We start from the raw sequence: 19,068 nt of genomic DNA on the forward strand, positions 1-19,068 counted from the left end.
ATATTTTAAAAAAAATTATTGCAATCGGTGCGCTTTGCTTGTTTATGCTTCTGCCGATGACATCACAAATGATGAAATGCCATTCACTGTTGCCATTTACAGAGCGCAGTAAACGTGGTAGACAGGTTTGCCAAAGTACATCATTTGTGACGTCATAAAGACCACGCCTTATTTTCAAATCGGACATTTAAAAAAAATGAATTAAAAATGAAGCGTTGGGAAAATGAACGTTTTTTCCCCCCTCACTCCATGCTATTATTATTATTATTATTACTATTATTATTATTTTGCTTAGTCTATCAATTTCAGTGACTAAAAGTAGTACTTTCGACTGAAGGAAACTATTTCTGATTTCAGGTCAGGCGATGCTGGAAGAAATGCTTTGGATCGTTTTGCAATGTGCCCTGAGCGGCATTCTTTTCGGCACTGCTAAAGGTATGAAATACATTTGTTCTTTTTGAAAAAAGTTCAGATAGGCAGCAATCGAAAGAGTATATTGACATATTTTTTGCATCAAAAATTATATTTGCCTTCGTGCCCCCGTTATAAGATCTTAAAATCTGTCGATATTTTAAAATAAGTGTCATATTCAAAGACTCGGCGAAAATTTTAAGAAAAACGCCATATTTAAGGAATTGGCGAGAGTTTTAAGAAAAGCGCCACATTTAAAGACTTGGCGAGAATTTTGAGATAAGCGCCATATGTAAAGACTTGGTGAGAGTTTTTAGATAAGCGCCATATTTAAAGACTTGGCGAGAATTTGAAAATAAACGCCACTTTTAAAAACTTGGCGAGAATTTTAAGATAAGCGCCATCTGCAAAGACTTGGCGAGAGTTTTTTGATAAGCGCCATACTTAAAGACTTGGCGATAATTTTAAAAAAAAAAGCGCCATATTGGAAGACTCGGCGAGAATTTTAAGATAAGCGCCATATGTAACGAATTGGCGAGCGTTTTTAGATAAGCGCCATAGTTAAAGACTTGGCGAGAATTTTAAGAAAAACTTCAAATTTAAAGACTTGGAGGGAATTTTCAGACACCAATTTTTCACCGACGATTTTACTGTTTGCATGTGCCAGGACATCCATTTTCAGAGCGTGTGAAAAATGTCTTCCATGACTCATCGAAGCTCGCTAAATTTGGCGATTTTTTAAAAATTTTCAAACGTTAAGACCTTTGATAACGGAGACACGAGGGCAGATGATTTATGCATCCAGAAACATATCTCACCATTCTATTCCGATTGAAGCGAAGCGAGCAGGACGTGAAGCTTCCTGGTCTTCAATCAACAGATGTAAACTATGCAAAAAAAAGTTCAATCAATAGATGTAAGAATACTTGAAAAATAGTGACTCGCTATCTTGTAAGCGATTTTACAATAACATGTGACAGCAGAAAGTTGAATTTTAATTTTAAAATTTAGCTTTTGACCGTAATAGTGAGATGTAACTTTTTAAAAGCAAATGAATTTATTTCAATCATTGGGGGGAAGTGAGTTTTAGTTTTAGTTTCTTGGGCGTCCAAATGAGCCCTCTTTTGTAAGGGTTTAATTTGCTTATTTTGCTTTGCTAACTGTTTTGTAAATTGTTCAGCACTTTGCTCTAAATTACTATATTTGTTTTTTGTTTTTTTCAGTCACATTTTTAAGGTAGGGTAAAGGCGTCCTATTCAGTGTTGCCAGACGGTCAAATCCAGATTTCCCCAATTCCCTTCCAACTTTTCCCCAAAAAGCGATGTTTTCTATCAAAATTCCCCAAATTCAAAAATTATTTTTCCACTAATATTTTCATGAAATGAATCGACTTCCTCTGATATTTTTGTCTCTTAAATTTTTTTTCCCCAAATAGCCAAATTTTCTTAAAAAACTTTTTTTTTTGTCTTTATCATTATGTTTTTTTTTATCTTTACTAATAATAAAGCTGAAAGTCTCTCTCTCTGGATCTCTGTGACGCGCATAGCACCTAGACCGTTCCACTGATTTTCATGAAATTTGGTAAAGAATCAGTTTGTAGCGTGGGGGTGAGCACCTTTAAGCGATTTTTTGAAAATTCAATTTTGTTCTTTTTTTATTCCAATTTTAAGAACATTTTCCCGCGCAAAATTTTCATAAGATGGACGACTAAATTGCCAAGTTATCATAACGTGGAACCGTAACATGGGCAAGCCCCAATTGGCGAGAAATTCATCGTGCATTATTTGTAAATATACAGGGGAACCAAAATATCTTTTAATTTTCTACTTCGGGCAAAGCCGTGCGGGTGCCACTAGTCATAAATATAAGCGCCTGACCGAGAGATAGGAAATAACCAAATATTTTTGTTTCTACTCGTGTTTACTACTCTGCTTCTGTATGTGTATTTAAACTATGATTTTTGCATATATTATCCAAGAACATTCTCCACCATACTTATATTTACATTTTCACCTATCAACTAGTTACTCACGCAGAACAATAATGCGAATTCCATAAAGTTGAGCAAAGCTAAACCAACGCTGTTTGATACAAACAATGTAACCACCAGATGTCAAGACGCAAATTTAATTACAAATTTTTTTTTTTTCCCGAGGTTTTTGGTTTCCCCGGGTTTTTTACAAGAAAAAAAAATTTTCCCCAGAGAATTCCCCTCAAAACCGATTTCCCCAGAGAGCACCAGATTTCCCCAAAATGGGGAAATTTCCCCCAATCTGACAACACTGGTCCTATTTCGTTGCCCCAAGTTTTTTGGCCTCTTAGTTGCATATGTTACGATCAATTAATCCAAAAAATACATAGAGAGCACCACCTACTAAGACTACACATGGTATTTAAGACTAAATACACGAAACACTTTGTTTTCCGTCAAAAAATAAAAAGTTTTAAAAAATATTTTTACTAGGATTGAAAATTACTGAACCTATTTTCGTCCCCTTTCGAATACATCTTCTAAAATCGGTAATAATAGGTTAAAAATCAAGTTATAGTAATAGATACGAATTAAAAATTGTCTTAAAGAAAAGCATCATTGTGCCTTTTTTTTGAGCAATCACGATTGCTTATTGCTTTCATTTGACTGTTTTTGGCTTTCCTATGATTTTATTTTCCCACTAGCACCCTCTGCAGCATCACCTTCGACCGGCTCCTCACAATGCTGCTCCTATAGCGAAAACCGTCTCCAGGTTCCGTCAATATCCTACACTTACAAGCATGCATACACACACCTACACACACACAAACATATACACACACATACATACACCTACACACACAAACACACACTCAAACACAAAAACACACGCATACATACAGACACGTACACATACATACAGATACCTACTCATACACACACAACTACCCACACACTCATACCTGCACACAGACACAAACACACATGCCTACACACACATACACATACCCCCTACACACATACACATACCCCTACACACAAACACACACCACATACATACATACACCCTACACACATACCCCCTACTACACACATACACATACCCCTACACACAAACACACACCACACACATACATACACCTACACACATACACAACATACACACACAAACGCATACACACACTCAAACACATACACACACGCATTTATACAGACACGTACACATACATACAAATACCTACACATACACACACAACTAACCACACACTCATACCTACACACAGACACATACCTCTACACACATGCACATACCCCCTACACACAAACACATATACCCCCCTCCCACGCATACATAAACACGCACGCCTACATACACACACACACACTCGTGATTGCGAAAAACATAATTTGAATTCAAGAGGTCAAAATTCAAATTATTTATTTTTATTTATTTATTTATTTATTTTTTTGTATGTGTGTGTGAAAAATATTTAATTAATAAATGTAAGATAGATTTTTCAAGACTCACAAGAAGCTTCACAAACATTTTTATTTTATTTTATTTATACATTTTTTTCTTTGCTCAGAGCACTTGCCACGAGACGCATTGAGGGCAAAGAACTGTTTGACGACGGATTGTACGTAATTTGGCAATCGGCCAAGTTAAGACGATTCCATCTGAATGAATCTAACAGGGGAGAAGGGAAAATAGCGATGGGATTTTGATGCACGCGTTTCATAATTCCACTAGGGCCTTATTACCCGACTGCGCATGCGCGACGCAAAGGAGGGTAATGTGTTTATAAGTCTATGTATGTATGTTTGTTCCTATGCGGCGTTGTAGGGGCTAAGCGCCTTGGCCAATTTTGGTAATTCCTATGTCAATCGATTTGTCTTAACCTTGGAGTATCATTAAACACATGAAAGTAATCAAAATTCACCATATAAACAATCAATTGCCATTTTGCAACTCTCGTGCTCTCTGGGGAAATTGTGGGGAAATGGGTTTTTAAGGGGAATTCTTTGGGGGGAAAACTTAAGGGAAAAAAAATCCTCAGAAAAAAAAAAAAATTTCGTATGTATTCGCGTATTTACATCTGGTAGTTAGATTGTTTGTATCAAACAGCGTTGGTTTAGCTTTGTTCAACTTTATGGAATTCGCATTATGTGGAATATTATGCTACGGAATTCCCATTAATGTTCCGCGTGAGTAACTAGTGGGTAAAAATAAGTGAGCGTGACGAAGAATGTTCTTGGATAAATATATGCAAAGTTCATAGTTTAAATGTACAGAAGCAGAGTAGTAAATGCGGGTAGAAATTTTTTTTCTTATCTCACGGTCGGCCAGGGCCATACAATCAAATCCAATATGAGGAAAAATCCTTTCTTGATGCAGGCGTTTGTATTTATAAAGACAAGAAAAAAAAAGAAAAATAATAGTAACTTGAATTCTGAAGTTTTGAATTCAAATTATGTTTTTCGCAATCACGAGTTGCAACAGGGCCCCTACTCATTGGGGGCTATTGTTTCTAGAAACGGCTCATGTCCTCCCAAGCCTCCCCCTCCCCCTGGACGGTTACGTGTGTACAGTTGTGTGTGTGTGTGTAGGCGCGCGTACATGCATGTGTAGGCTTGTGTGTGTGCGTAGACCTGCGTTTTTTTTTGCATTAAAAGTGTGAAATTGCCGCCCCCCGAAAAGTGGCGCCCGGGGCGGACCGCCCCTCCGCCCCTCTCTAGCTACGCCACTGTGCGTAGGCATGTGTGTTTCTGTCTGTGTGCAGGCATGAGTGTGTAGGTGTGTGTGTGTGTAGGTCTCTGTATGTATGCGTGTGTGTGTATGTGTTTGAGTGTGTGTATGTGTAGGTCTCTGTATGTATGCGTGTGTGTGTATGTGTTTGAGTGTGTGTTTGTGTGTGGGGGGGTATGTGTATGTGTGCGTAGGCATTCGTGTTTCTGTCTGTGTGCAGGCGTGCGTGTGTGCATGTGTAGGCTTGTGTATGTGCGTAGATCTGTGTGTATGCACGTAGGCGTGTGTGTATGTGTTTAAAGGCTTGTGTGTATGAGCGCGCGCGTGTGTGTAGGACATGAACGCCATCGACCAGGAGAAACGGATTCCAGGAGGCAGTGCTCGGAGCCGCGCCAGCAGAGGGCGGTGGTGCTGGTGTCCCTGGTCCAAGCCGAGAAAGGAACCACAACATCAAGGACGGTCAAATCAAAGCAATAAGCAATCGTGATTGCTCAGAAAAAAGTAGAAAAAAAAAGCGAAAATGAAAAAAAAAGGGGGGGGGGGATTTTAGAACAAAATTTGGTTATTTGGGGAATTTTTTTTTTCCCCCAAGAGAAAAAAAATATCATTGGAAGTCGATTCATTTTATGGAAATGTTCGTGGAAAACAATTTTTGAATTTGGGGAATTTTGATAGAAAATTTCGCTTTTCGGGGAAAATATGGAAGGGAAGTGGGGAAATCTGGATTTGTGTGTAAATTTTAGAACAAAATTTGGTTATTTGGGGAATTTTTTTTTTTCAAGAGAAAAAAAATCTTTTGAATTTGGGGAATTTTGATAGAAAATTTCGCTTTTTGGGGAAAATATGGAAGGGAAGTGGGGAAATCTGGATTTGTGTGTGAATTTTAGAACAAAATTTGGTTATTTGGGGAATTTTTTTTTTTCCAAGAGAAAAAAAATATCATTGGGAGTCGATTCATTTTATGGAAATATTCGTGGAAAAACGATTTTTTAATTTGGGCAATTTTGATACAAAATTTCGCTTTTTAGCGAAAATATGGAAGGGAAGTGGGGAAATCTGGATTTGTGTGTGACCATCTGGCAACACTGATCTCACAATAGATTTTTCGATGCAAATAACATGCTCTGTGTAAAAACCATAGACTAATAATAAGAGTAGACCGAGCTATGGCAACCCTTTTGCTGCTCATAAACCAAACCATGTGACCGGTGGATATCCTAGCATCATAGCCCGCGAGAAATAAAATAAATAGAATTGATGGAACACGGAAGAATGATCTTTTATGGAGTCCAATTTGTAAACTTGTTATTCTAAGTTGTAAATATTTTGTTAATATAGTGAGTTTTTCGTTTAGATAGTATTGTGTATTTTCTTTAGTCAATTTCAATAACTCTCTAAGCAATGAAAGATGCGAGCGCCCAAAAAGAATCGGCAAACCTACCTACAATTTCAATTTAAGATAGCGATTAGTACATTTTTGAGTTAACGCAAAACGTTTACGCCATTACGTTCACGCCGACGCTGACGTAGCAGTTCCGAATGAAATAAAAGTGACTGAAAACTGTGATCAAAAACTGATTACTAATTTTAAAATAATGCATAACTAAAAGAAAAACAGTTCAATCTCTGCACCTGGAAAAAAACTTATAATGAAAACACATTGCGCCTTAAAATACATGTCGAGTGCCAAACTATAGATAATCCTGCCATCTGGCAACCATGCTGCCAAAGTTTTCGCCAAGCCTCCCACCAGTCACATGATGTATCCATGAACCCATTTTTTTATCAGCAAGTCTGGGAAAGCTCGGTCTACTCTTATTATTAGTCTATGGTAAAAACCATATCAGATGGCGGATGTGAATAATCTAAACAACAAAACTACTTATCCCCCCAAAACACCTGTTTCGGAGCGCATTAAATCAGGGATGCTTCCGTAAATGACCCGGAGAGCGTGTCGCGGGGGCGTGAATAAATGAGAAGAGGCATCTTATCTTATCGTCACCCCCCCCCCATAACGAGGGACATACATCACCCTCCGTATGCAGAGGAAACGCCCTGATTCGACGATCGTCCGAACACGGCTTCATGTCGACACGTGATTTACACGAGAAATATTAATCACCGTCTGCCAGGGAGTTGCCAAAACAGAGAAAGTGCCCTTAATACAATCCCGAAGACTAAGGGGTCTAAGGACTTTTAACCTCCAAAATTTTTGATTTTCTGGAAAAAGTATATGTTATGCATATATTAATTCTGAACAATTTGTTATCTTATTTATTACCAAAAGCCAAAAACTTTTCAAGTTATCGTACAAATGCGTAAACTTTCCCCATAGAGATTTATGTTAACAGCAGCTGTTTAAGCCACTTTTTCTCAGGTACCGGTTTCTTCGGTTTTCTCGTTTTGTGCACATGATATACTTCACATAGTTTCTTATATACTTCCGTAAAACTTTTCATGCATGTTTGTCTAGTTTATTTTTATGATCTGAACCTAAATTTTAACTAAAAATAAAAGTTAATATTAAAAAAAAATATATTTTTGCCCAAGATTTGAAAATTTTCGATATTAACTTATAAAATTTCAAAAAAATAAATTAATAATTTAAAAAAAAAATACTAAATTTAGGTTCAGGTCATAAATATAAACTAGATAAACGTACATTAAAAGTTTTACGGAAATATATAAGAAACTTTCTGAAATATATCATGCGCGCAAAACGAGAAAACCGAAGAAACCGGCACCTGAGAAAAAGACGCTTAAAGAGCTGCTGTTAACATAAATCTCTACAGAGAGAGGTTACGCATTTTTACGATAACTTGAAAAGTTTTTTGTGTATAGTAATAAATAAGGTATCAAATTGTTCAGAATTACAATATGCATAACATATATTTTTTTCCAGAAAGTCGAATATTTGGAAGGTTAAAGGTCCCCTTAAACCTTTTTATTAAAGCACAGGAATTCAAGAATAGCGAATCAAAATTTTCGGATATTTCAAGACGTTTTTTACTTCCTTTTATGAAAAAGGAAGTATCTCACGAGAAAATTTTCACTCAAAAATCGACCTTAATTTCCATTTTACTCACCTCCGAATGAATGTTGAGTTTTTTTCCTCGACTCGACCACACGTGAATAAGAGCCTAAGAACGTATAGACACACGAAATATCCATTTTGACGTTTCCCGAGTTAATTACAACGAGTTTTCTCGTGACGTCTGTATGTCGCATAGGAAGAAAGGTATGTCCTAGAAAGTTGAAATTTGGTACGTAGACTCCTTGTGGGATGTAGTTGTGCACCTCCCCTTTTGGTTGCATTCGGATGTCTCTAAGGGGTCTTTAGCCCCTTTTTGGGGGGAAATCAGTGTTAATTTCGATGTAAACTCAAGTGGTGTTATCATTTGGCGGACACTTGGCGATATATCGCCAGTCTTTGGGTCGCCAAGCATGGGCGGATTTATGGGGGGGCAGAGGGGGGCAATGCCCCCCCAATTTTGGGAGGACTTCTTGTAGTAACAACACATCTTCCAAAAATAAAAAAAAAATATTATTTTTTCTTTTTTGAATAGTTCAGAAGGGCATGGGTGGATTTATAGGGGGGCATAGTGGGCAATGCCCCCCAGTTTTTGGAGGACTTTATATAGTATCAACACATCTTCCAAAATCTTAAAACAAAAAAATCATGACTTTTTCTTTTTTGAATAGTTCAATGAAAATGAAGAGAAAAGCGAATGTCCTTTTCTGATGGGAGAAAAGAAAAGGAAAAAAAAAAACAAACATTAAATATACAAATAGTACAGCTGTCACTGGGGTGCTGAAAATGTGTCTAAATTCACTGTTTTGGACTGAAAACCATTTGGGCGAGTATATGAATGAAAATATAGGCTAAACGAGCTATACATTAAGCTGCAACACTTATAATAATTGACGATTATTTTAACAAATTGAAACCTAAAGCAAAGGAAAAAAAACTCCCCCCCAAACTCCATTTGCACTAACAGAACGATATACTCGATCTACTCGTTATGATTTGTGTCCACATTTAAAGTATATTTGTGCATAATATTTATGTTCTTAGTAGATTAATTGGCCTTTTGAGAAATTCTAAAAAACACAGTTTTTTTCCTTCTCCCCCCTAGCTCTCCCCCCTCTCCCTCTCTCTCTCTCTCAAAAAGAGAGAGAGAGAAAATAAATACTATCGCAAACTGAATAAATTTCAGTTATCTGAGTGTTTTGATTAAATGAATCTTTTTACTTAGAGGGAGAGTACAATTTTACCTACTTTATAAATACTGTTTAAAAAGTAAGGTAAGTCATAATCATCTAAGTCTAAGTGAATCAGTCCTTGTCATTATGGAAACATAAATAATTGAGTCATCAAAAGTTTTGGAAAAATTTGCTGAAATTTTATAAAAGTCTATAAAAGCCTAACAAAGATTGATAAAATCGTAAAAATCCTTTAACCGTAAAAACTGACGAAATTTCGTAAAAATTACAAAAAAAATCAAGCAAAAATTCGCAGGTAAGAGTTACAAATAGGACCGAATTTGCCTATAAGATAAACAAGCTATTGCTTAGGTCCTCTGCTTTGAAGTGGGTCCCTAACTCCCAAAAAAAATTCATGATTCGTTCCTTAAAAAATGGAAATTGCTTGAAAAAACTAATTTCATTTTTAAGTGCTTGAAAACCTTGAATATTTGGAAACGTGTGGCTACAAACCTTAAATTTTAAAATTTCTAACAAATGGTAGAGGGGGGAGGAATGCCAAAATATGTCAAATTCAGCTCCTTGCCACATCCTGTATTAAAAATGTAAAAATCATGGTCCTCACGTTGGTAACATATTATTTCAAGTAAATTTTTGTGACTCACATATTTCATATCTTGCTATTGATTCAATCCCGAATGCAGTATTTTGGAAATTATTTTGTATTGATTGCTTTTATCTTACTTCTTCTGCATATTGTCTATCTGTTTAGCGCGGAAAAAAATACACACTACTTCTATTTCTATTCGTTTTCTGCCCCACTTGCAACTGAAGAAAAGTTGTTATGAGAAATCTATGGTTTCTTTTTTCTTTTAAATTTAAAATAGCTATTTCTCACAAAGTTAGAACAGGACTGTAAAAATTTACAATCAAGTACTAAAGTATCAGAGACTGGAAAGTACAAATGAAGTGCATTTAATAATTTTATTTATTCTAAAGTCCTTGAAAATAATTAGATAAGTCTTTGAAAATCCTAAGCAAAATGGGCTCCAATTACTTCTACTGCATATTGTTAATCTGTTTAGCCTTCCAGGAAAAAAAAATGTTACACTACTTCTATTCCTTTTCTCTATTCCTTTTCGTTTTCTGCACTACTTAAAATTAAAAAAAAAGGTGGTTGTAATGAGAAATCTATAGTTTATTTCTTCTTTCAAACTTAAAATGGCTGCTTCTTACAAAGTTTGAACAATACTGTACAACTGTATAAGCTAGTTATCAATTGCTATATCTATCCAGTTAACCTTGATAAATCTTCAAAATGCAAAATTTTATATCCATTTTACAAAATTTTCTCCGGGGAAGAAGCCCCTGGCCCCCTAAAATTGGAGATATTCTATTTCCCACTTAAAAGGGATCCCTGCTTCAATCTCTTGATACCAACTCCCTCTCTTAAGGTCAATTCAAAAAGGACAGCATGAAAACACACATTAATGAAAACGACACACAAAAAAGTAAAACATGGACTTATGCAGCACAGGAAACAGACAAAAACATGAGAGTGGGGGGCAATAAAAATGTTGCTAAAAAAATCCTGCCCCCCCCCCCCCCCCAGGAACTCAGTCCTAAATCCGCCTATGTCGCCAAGTTTTGTCGCCAACTTGGCGATAAATTGGCGATGTTTTTTTTAAAATCTGGTTTCAATTTGGCCTCTGTTGGTGATAATTAGAGAGTAAACTATTCAATCACATTAAAATTGCCAATAATTTTTTATAATTTAAAATATTTATTATTATAATTATTTATTTTTTATAAATTAAAATGAGGTTTAATAGCTATATTTTGTTAGAAAACAACATAAGAAATGTTAAATATTTAAAATAATATATCTGCAGTTCTTATTATTTTTCATTTCAACAGAAATAATTCTTTCAAACCTATTCAAATAATTAGAGAGTAAATTTTTTGTTAAAAGCGCCAAAAATTATCCAAATTATTCTAGCTGTCATTCAAGCGTTTATTTTGAGTAGGATGGGATTTTTGCGCAGATTTTACACTTTTTAAGTGTAAAATAAAATTAAAGGAAGCTGATGTGTGTATCACATGACTTCATTTTACTCCCATTTAATGTCATTTCCCCATTACTGGCAATTTTAATGTGACTCAATAGTTTACCCTCTAAATATCACTAAAAGTGGTCAAACTGAAACAGATTTTTAAAAAAAAAGGAAAAATTAATTTGAATTTTGGCATCTTGAATTCAAATTATGTTTTTCGCAATCACGAGTGTGTGTATGTAGGCGTGTGTGTGTGTGGGGGGTATGTGTGTTGTGTGTAGGGGTATGTGTATGTGTTTGTAGGCATGTGTGTTTGTGTCTGTGTGCAGGCATAAGTGTGTGGGTAGTTGTGTGTATGAATGTGTGTGCGTGGGGACGAGGTATGTGTGTGTAGGCATATGTGTTTGTGCCTGTGTGCAGGCATGAATGTGTGGGTAGTTGTTTGTATGTGTGTGTAGGCGTATGTGCTTGTGTCTGTGTGCAGGCATGAATGTGTGACTAGTTGTTTGTATGTGTGTGTGTATGTGTTTGTGTGTGTGCATGTGTAGGTGTCTGTATGTATTTGTGTGTGTATGTGATTGTGTATGTGTGTATGTGTTTGTGCGTATGTGTGTGTAGGTGTATGTGTGTGTATGTGTTTGTGTGTATATGTGCGTGTGTGTGTGTAGGTGTGTGTGTGTGTAGGTGTATGTGTGTGTATGTCTTTGTGTGTATATGTGTGTGCGTGCGGTTGTGTATGTATGCGCGTGTGTGTAGGACATGGATGCAACCTGGAGACGGCTTTCGCTAGAGGAGCAGCATCGTGAGGAGCCGGTGATGGTGCGGAGGGTGCTGGTGGGAAAAATCAAAAGACGCCAAAAACAGTCAAATGAGAACAATAAGCAATCGTGATTGCTCAAAAATAAATAAATAAATAAATAAAAAAATCGCCAAATTTATCGCCAAGTTGGCGACAAAACTTGGCGACCCAAAGACTGGCGATATATCGCCAAGTGTCCGCCAAATTATAACACCACTTGAGTTTACATCGGAATGAACGATGATTTCCCCCCAAAAAGGGGCAAAAGACCCCTTTAGAAACACCCGAATTCAAAAAAAAGAGGAGGTTCACAACTAGACCTCACTGCGAGTCTACGTACTAAATTTCAACTTTCTAGGACTTACCGTTCTTGAGTAATGCGACATACATACGCACATACTCACTTTTATACATACATACGTACATACAGAAGTCACGAGAAAACTCGTTGTCATTAACTCGGGAATCGTCATTATGGATATTTCGCGTGTCTATACGTTCTTAGGCACTTATCCACGTATGGTCGAGTTGAAAAAAATTCAATATTCATTCGGGGTGAGTTAAATGGAAATTAAGGTCGATTTTTGAGTGAAAATTTTTTCGCGAGTACAATACTTCCTTTTTTGTAAAAGGAAGTAAAAATACGTCTGTTTAAGATGTACTGATATTTAAAAAAAGAATCAATTGGATTATTGGAAAAAGTAAATTTCACTTTTTAAGAGGTATCGAAATCCAAACACAGAAACTATAGGATTTTTTAATTTTGTATATTTTACTATTAAGGAATATCGATAGCCCAAAGAAAAAAAACTGTTAACACAGAAACTATAGGATTTTTTAATTTTGTATATTTTACTATTAAGGAATATCGATAGCCCAAAGAAAAAAAACTGTTGGAACTTTTTAATTTTGCAATTTTTTTTTCGATATTTTTAGTTCCATGATTTTTTTTTTTATATATTGTTTTTTTTTTTAATTGTGAGATTTTAAACAGAAAGTTGCGTTTTTCTTTACTTTCGAGTTGCATGCATTTACAAAAACTACAATAACTAATTCCGCATTTTTAAGAAATAGCTCGAGTAAGTTTTCAATGTTACGAAGCACGTTTCACGTTGAAACAAAAATGCATGCGTAAAAAGTGATAGAAATTCAACAAAATCTTTGTATTTTTCATTTTATATAAGTTCCTTTTAAAGCTGTGAATCGTAAATCCAACAAAATTCCACCAACGAAAGTTTTTGCACATCCAATTTTTTTTCTTCTGCATCTTGGCTTTAGATGTACACGTTCATAAGAATTCGTTCGTCGGCACCCCTTAAAAAGTGTTTAAAAAAAATGCAAAATTCAAAAGTTCAATAGTTTCTTCTTTTGGATATCGATATCTAATAAGTAGTAAAATCTACAAAATTAAAAAATCCAATAGTTTCTGTTTTTGGATATCGATACCTCTTAAAAAGTAAAGTTGACTTTTTCCAAAAATCCAGTAGGTTCTTCTTTTGGATATCAGTACATCTTAAAAAGTATTTTTTTTAATTTTATTTTACACTTAAAAGGTGTAAAATCTGCACAGCAATTAATAGCTCTTGAATGCTATATTTTCTTCGATATGCTTTGGATGTCAGTCAAAATTCGGAAATTTTCACGACATTTTTCGCTCTATTTCCAAATACTTGGGATAAAGACGAAAATTAAAATGAAACTAGTATGTTGTGGCCATCACGAAACTTTCTTCTATATTTTTCTTTTTTTTTCTGATCCCTCCCCATGCTTGACGAGGAAGCAATATTCCCAACAAAAACAAAATGACACATGCAAAAACTTGACAACCATTCCAATGTCTGAATGATTGCAAAAGCAAAGCAAAGAGCGAAAATTGAAAGTTATTTTAAAAGCCTTGCTTGAATTAATTACAAATATTTTATTTGTTAACAAACATAAGATGGCAACAGTTAAACATTTTAAATCATTGAAATAATATTTCCGATCATTTCCATACAATTAAAATCACGAGAAATACGCAGACGACAATTTATTACGATTTATCTAGCAACATATGGACCAAATTTTGTTTGATTCCGCCAGTTACTTCCTGAGGAATAGCAAGCACGCGTAACTCAAAAAACGTCCCATTGCTCCACCCCCCTTGGAGGAATTCGCGCCAAAAACCAAAGGGCACAAGTTCACATAGGGGCACATATGTGTACCAAATTTCGTTCGATTTCATGCGGTAGTTTTTGCTGTAGAGCGGCCACAAAAAACTGGTCACACACAGACGTGACACACGGACACACACACACACAGTCAGACATTTTCCAAAAATAGTCGAAATGGACTCAGCACACCTCAAAACGTTCGAATCCTTCGAAATTCGAAAATTAGCACATAATCCAATACTTTCTTCTATATATTAGATATAGAAGAAAGTAAAAACATTTTTTGTTTTACAGTATTATTAAAAGATTGTAACTACAATTTTTGATATTCAATTTTCCAAGTGTTCCAAAATCATTTTCCTTAGAAAAAAACTTCCCATCTGACTTCTAAGCAGACGGCAAATGTTAAGCTCCTCAGGCCCCAGATAAGAACGCTTTTAGACATTCCTTTTATTACTAACTTGATCAAAATACTACTTCTTAACCTAATAACCGAGAGCCTTTGGGGGTACCGCGGTCTAAATTGGACAAGCGCCTAAAATGGGGTTTTCTTGTTCCTGTAAATGCGGCTCCTCTGCGGAATAATTAACGCAAAATGTGTGTCTCATTCCCCCCTCCCCCCACCTTTTTTTCTTCTTTTTTTTTTTAACGGTCGACACCGAAGAGATGACGACAAAAAATAAGAGCCCCGCTTCATAAATCTTCACTGCGGGGCTATCAAACTTTTGGGTCTCGGATGGTTTTCTTTGATTTCGGAAATGATTGCGAAAACTGATATTTAACACCAGAGTTTATTTTTAGTTCGCGCTTTTTAGCCTACTTTCCCAGTAAGAAAAAGAAGAAAAAAGCATGAAAGAAGGCTTAATGCATCTTAAAAATGTCGCGAAAAAAAATCAAAAATAAATAAAATAATTAAATAAATATCGAAAAATTAAAAATTGGAAAGTAGGGTATTGAGATGGGGAAAAATGTCTGTCGGTCTGTCCCTCCCTAATAACTTTTGAATGAATAGTCCGATTCGAACAAACTTTTTTTTTGTTCGAAAGATCTCGGAAAGGACACCTCAGTCCCATATTTCACTTTTTGATTTGAATTTTTTTTGTTCAATTTTGAACAGTTCAAAAAAACTTAACATTAGCGCCTACGGGGAAACTGAAAGTCAACGTAGATTCCGTACTTGAAGGCGGATTTATTTCAAATAAATTTTGTTGGAAATAGCTATTGACGCCAAACTCCAGACTCCGACTCTGAGAATTTAGAGGCACATGACTCCGACTCCTGTGCCCGACAATTAATCGGACTCCGACTCCCCGACTTCGTAGCTTTGTCAAAAATTTATACACGGAGGACAAAAGACTGACTCCGATTCTTGGATATTCGTCTCCGACTCCTTTATCCCAAAATGAGATTGACTCCGACTCCGACTCCGCAGCTATGGTTTTCACTGTGAAATAATTATTGTCGATATGATTTATTTTTATTTCGGCGAATAAACTCAAAGTCATTTATGTTTCTACATTTTATTGTTTTTATTTATTTTGGTAAGTGCATTAATTCATTTAAAAAATTATTTTTGGCAACAGGGGAAAAAGAAACGATTTTTCTTTTTTTTGATATGATGTATTTATTTTAATAAGCTTATTAATTTTAATTATTATTTTTTCGTTTTGAAAGCTGTTAAAGAATTTTTTTTTAAGGGAAAAAAGTGTATTAGCTGCTTTGTTTAAAAGGTGCTGTTTTTTTTTTTTAGATGTGTGAGGAATACTTTATTCCTAGAAATTAGCAAAAATATGTTTGAAACAATTTGCGATTTTAGCTATTTTTGAGAATATTGATCAGGTACTAGAAAGTAATATACGGGAAAGTAGGCTAGTATAGTTCTAGACGGAACTTCTTGTTTACTTCCTTTTACAAAAAAGGAAGTTGAGTTTTTTATTCGACCCGACACACGTACATATGTACCTAAGAACGTATAGACTCTGGAAATATCCATTTTGACGTTTCCCGAGTTAATTACAACGAGTTTTCTCGTGACGTCCGTATATACGTATGTATCTCGCATAACTCAAGAACGGTACGTCCTAGAAAGTTGAAATTTGTACGTGGACTCCTAGTGGGGTCTAGTTGTGCACCTCCCCTTTTGGTTGCATTCGGGTGTTTCTAAGGGGGTCTTTTGCCTCTTTTTGGGTGGAAATCATTGTTAATTTCGATGCAAACTCAAATGGTGTTATAATTTGGCGGGCACTTGGCAATATATCGCCAGTTTTTTGGTCGCCAAGTTTTGACGCCAACTTGGCGACAAATTTGGCGTTTTATTTTTTTTTTTAAATCTGGTTACAATGTGGCCATTGTTGGTGATATTTAGAGAGTTAACTCTTGAATTACATTAAAATTGCCAATAATGGGAAAATGACAATAAATTAGAGTAAAAGGAAGTCATGTGATGCACACATCGGCTCGTTTCTTCTTGAATTTTAAATGAATTGTTGCGCTGAATGCTTGAGTTTCTAATTATGATTTAGAACTGGAACCAGTGTTCGTATAAATTTTGCTCTTCCCGCCTCCTGAAAAAATTAGTAAAGGTAAAGGGTTTGTAAAGGATAAATAAAAGACTTTTTAGATAAATGTGCAGTAAAAATTTTCTTTTTCAAAAAAAGAATGAAATAAAAAAAAATTAATTTGAATTTTGACATCTTGAATTCAAATTATGTTTTTCGCAATCACGAGTGTGTGTATGTAGGCGTGTGTGTTTGTTTGTGGGGGGATGTGTGTTTGTGTGTAGAGGGTATGTGTATGTGTGTGTAGGCATGTGTGTTTGTGTCTGTGTGCGGGCATGAATGTGTGGGTAGTTGTGTGTATGAATGTGTGTGCGTGGGGGCGGGGTATGTGTGTGTAGGCATATGTGTTTGTGTCTGTGTGCGGGCATGAATGTGTGGGTAGTTGTGTGTGTGTATGTTTTTGTGTGTGTGTGTTTTTGTGTATGTGTGTGTGTTTATGTATGTGTGTGTATGTGTAAGTGTCTATGTATGCGTGTGTGTAGGTGTATGTGTGTGTAGGTGTATGGGTTTGTATGTGTATGTGTGCGTGTGTGTGTAAGTGTCTATGTATGCGTGTGTGTAGGTGTATGTGTGTGTAGGTGTATGGGTTTGTATGTGTATGTGTGCGTGTGTGTGTAAGTGTCTATGTATGCGTGTGTGTAGGTGTATGTGTGTGTAGGTGTATGGGTTTGTATGTGTATGTGTGCGTGTGTGTGTAAGTGTCTATGTATGCGTGTGTGTAGGTGTATGTGTGTGTAGGTGTATGGGTTTGTATGTGTATGTGTACGTGTGTGTGCGTAGTTGTGTATGTATGCGCGTGTGTGTAGGATATGGATTGGATGCAACCTGGAGACGGCTTTCGCTATAGGAGCAGCATCGTGAGGAGCCGGTCGACGGTGATGCTGCAGAGGGTGGCGGTGGGAAAATAAAAAGATAGGACATCAAAACAGTCAAGTGAGAACAATAAGCAATCGTGATTGCTCAAAAAGACTGTATGTATCGTAAAAGCAAAACGAGTGAAATATAAACTACAGAATTAAATAAGTACAGTGGCCGCCGCTTACATGAATCATGTTTGTTCTAAACAGTTTTGATTCCATAAAGCGGTTAATTCAATAATCCACTGATTCAATTAACTGGCGCCCACCGCATACAGTATGCTTTTGCTTTTTGTTGTATGCTTGATAGAGATGCACCGAATACCATATTTGGCCGAACACCGAACATTTGTTTAAAATTTTTAAACTAATATTTGAATTTTACGCCCAATTTAAAACAAAAAAAAAATTAATCTATTTTAGAAAGTGTAAATGTATTTCCATTTAACGTCATCAATTTATCTACATTAAGTATAATTATTAATTTAAAATCATCCCAAAAGCAAAACAAAATTAATATTTTACATAACGGCTAATTTGTTTTACATTTATCTAAAATTCTGCATAAATGTGTAATTACTTTCTGCGAATGATTTGACAATGGGGTCGTTTAAAAATTTTAAAAGTATTTTTTTTCTGAAAGAACATGCTTAAAAACATAGGATCTGAACATTTTTTAAATAATTTGTTTAAGTTTAATATTTTTTAAAAAGTACTTAAATCGGTATGATTTCATTTTTTATACTTCTGCCGATGACATCACAAATGATGAAATGCCACTCAGTGTTGCCATCCACAGAGCAAACTATTTAATTCGCATCTTTACTCACGTGTATTGGCAACGATAGCAAGCGTAGAGCGCAATTTTAATTCGCTTCTTGATTATCATAACGTGTAAACGCGACAGAAAGATGTGCCAAAGACCATCATTTGTGACGTCATCAAGACCACGCCTTGTTTCCAAAATCGGACATTTAAAAAAATTAATTAAAAAATAACTGTTGGGAAAATGAAAGAATTCTCTGGATTTTTATTTTATTTTATTTTTCTTTTTTTTGCGTATTCTATCAGTTTCAGTGACAAAAAGTACTACTTTTGACTGAAGGAAATAACCCCATAGGTAATCATGGCAACACGTTATATCATTAACGAAGGATCTTGCATTTACCTAAAACAAATACAAACCCAAGTATTTCAAGCCATTTTCTGCTATGTTAACCACTTCTGATCCATTGTATCGTCAAAAAATTGAAAAATGAAATTCAAACAGTGTCAGATATTTTATTTTTTCTCTTAAAGTGCAAAAGATTTTCTA

At 35.5% G+C, this 19,068-nt stretch overlaps 1 protein-coding gene across 1 annotated transcript in view; it reads left to right on the plus strand.

Moving 5' to 3' along the window:
* The first annotated feature begins 365 nt into the window (after nt 1-365).
* Nucleotides 366-19,068, plus strand: part of LOC129217730 (lactadherin-like) — an 81,151-nt gene continuing 62,448 nt past the window's right edge. The window contains exon 1 of the mRNA XM_054852066.1: nt 366-435. Coding sequence (XP_054708041.1) covers nt 366-435 — 70 coding nt within the window. The remainder of the gene's footprint in view (nt 436-19,068) is intronic.

Source organism: Uloborus diversus, chromosome 2 (genome assembly GCF_026930045.1).
Source record: "Uloborus diversus isolate 005 chromosome 2, Udiv.v.3.1, whole genome shotgun sequence".
Classification (NCBI taxonomy): domain Eukaryota; kingdom Metazoa; phylum Arthropoda; class Arachnida; order Araneae; family Uloboridae; genus Uloborus; species Uloborus diversus.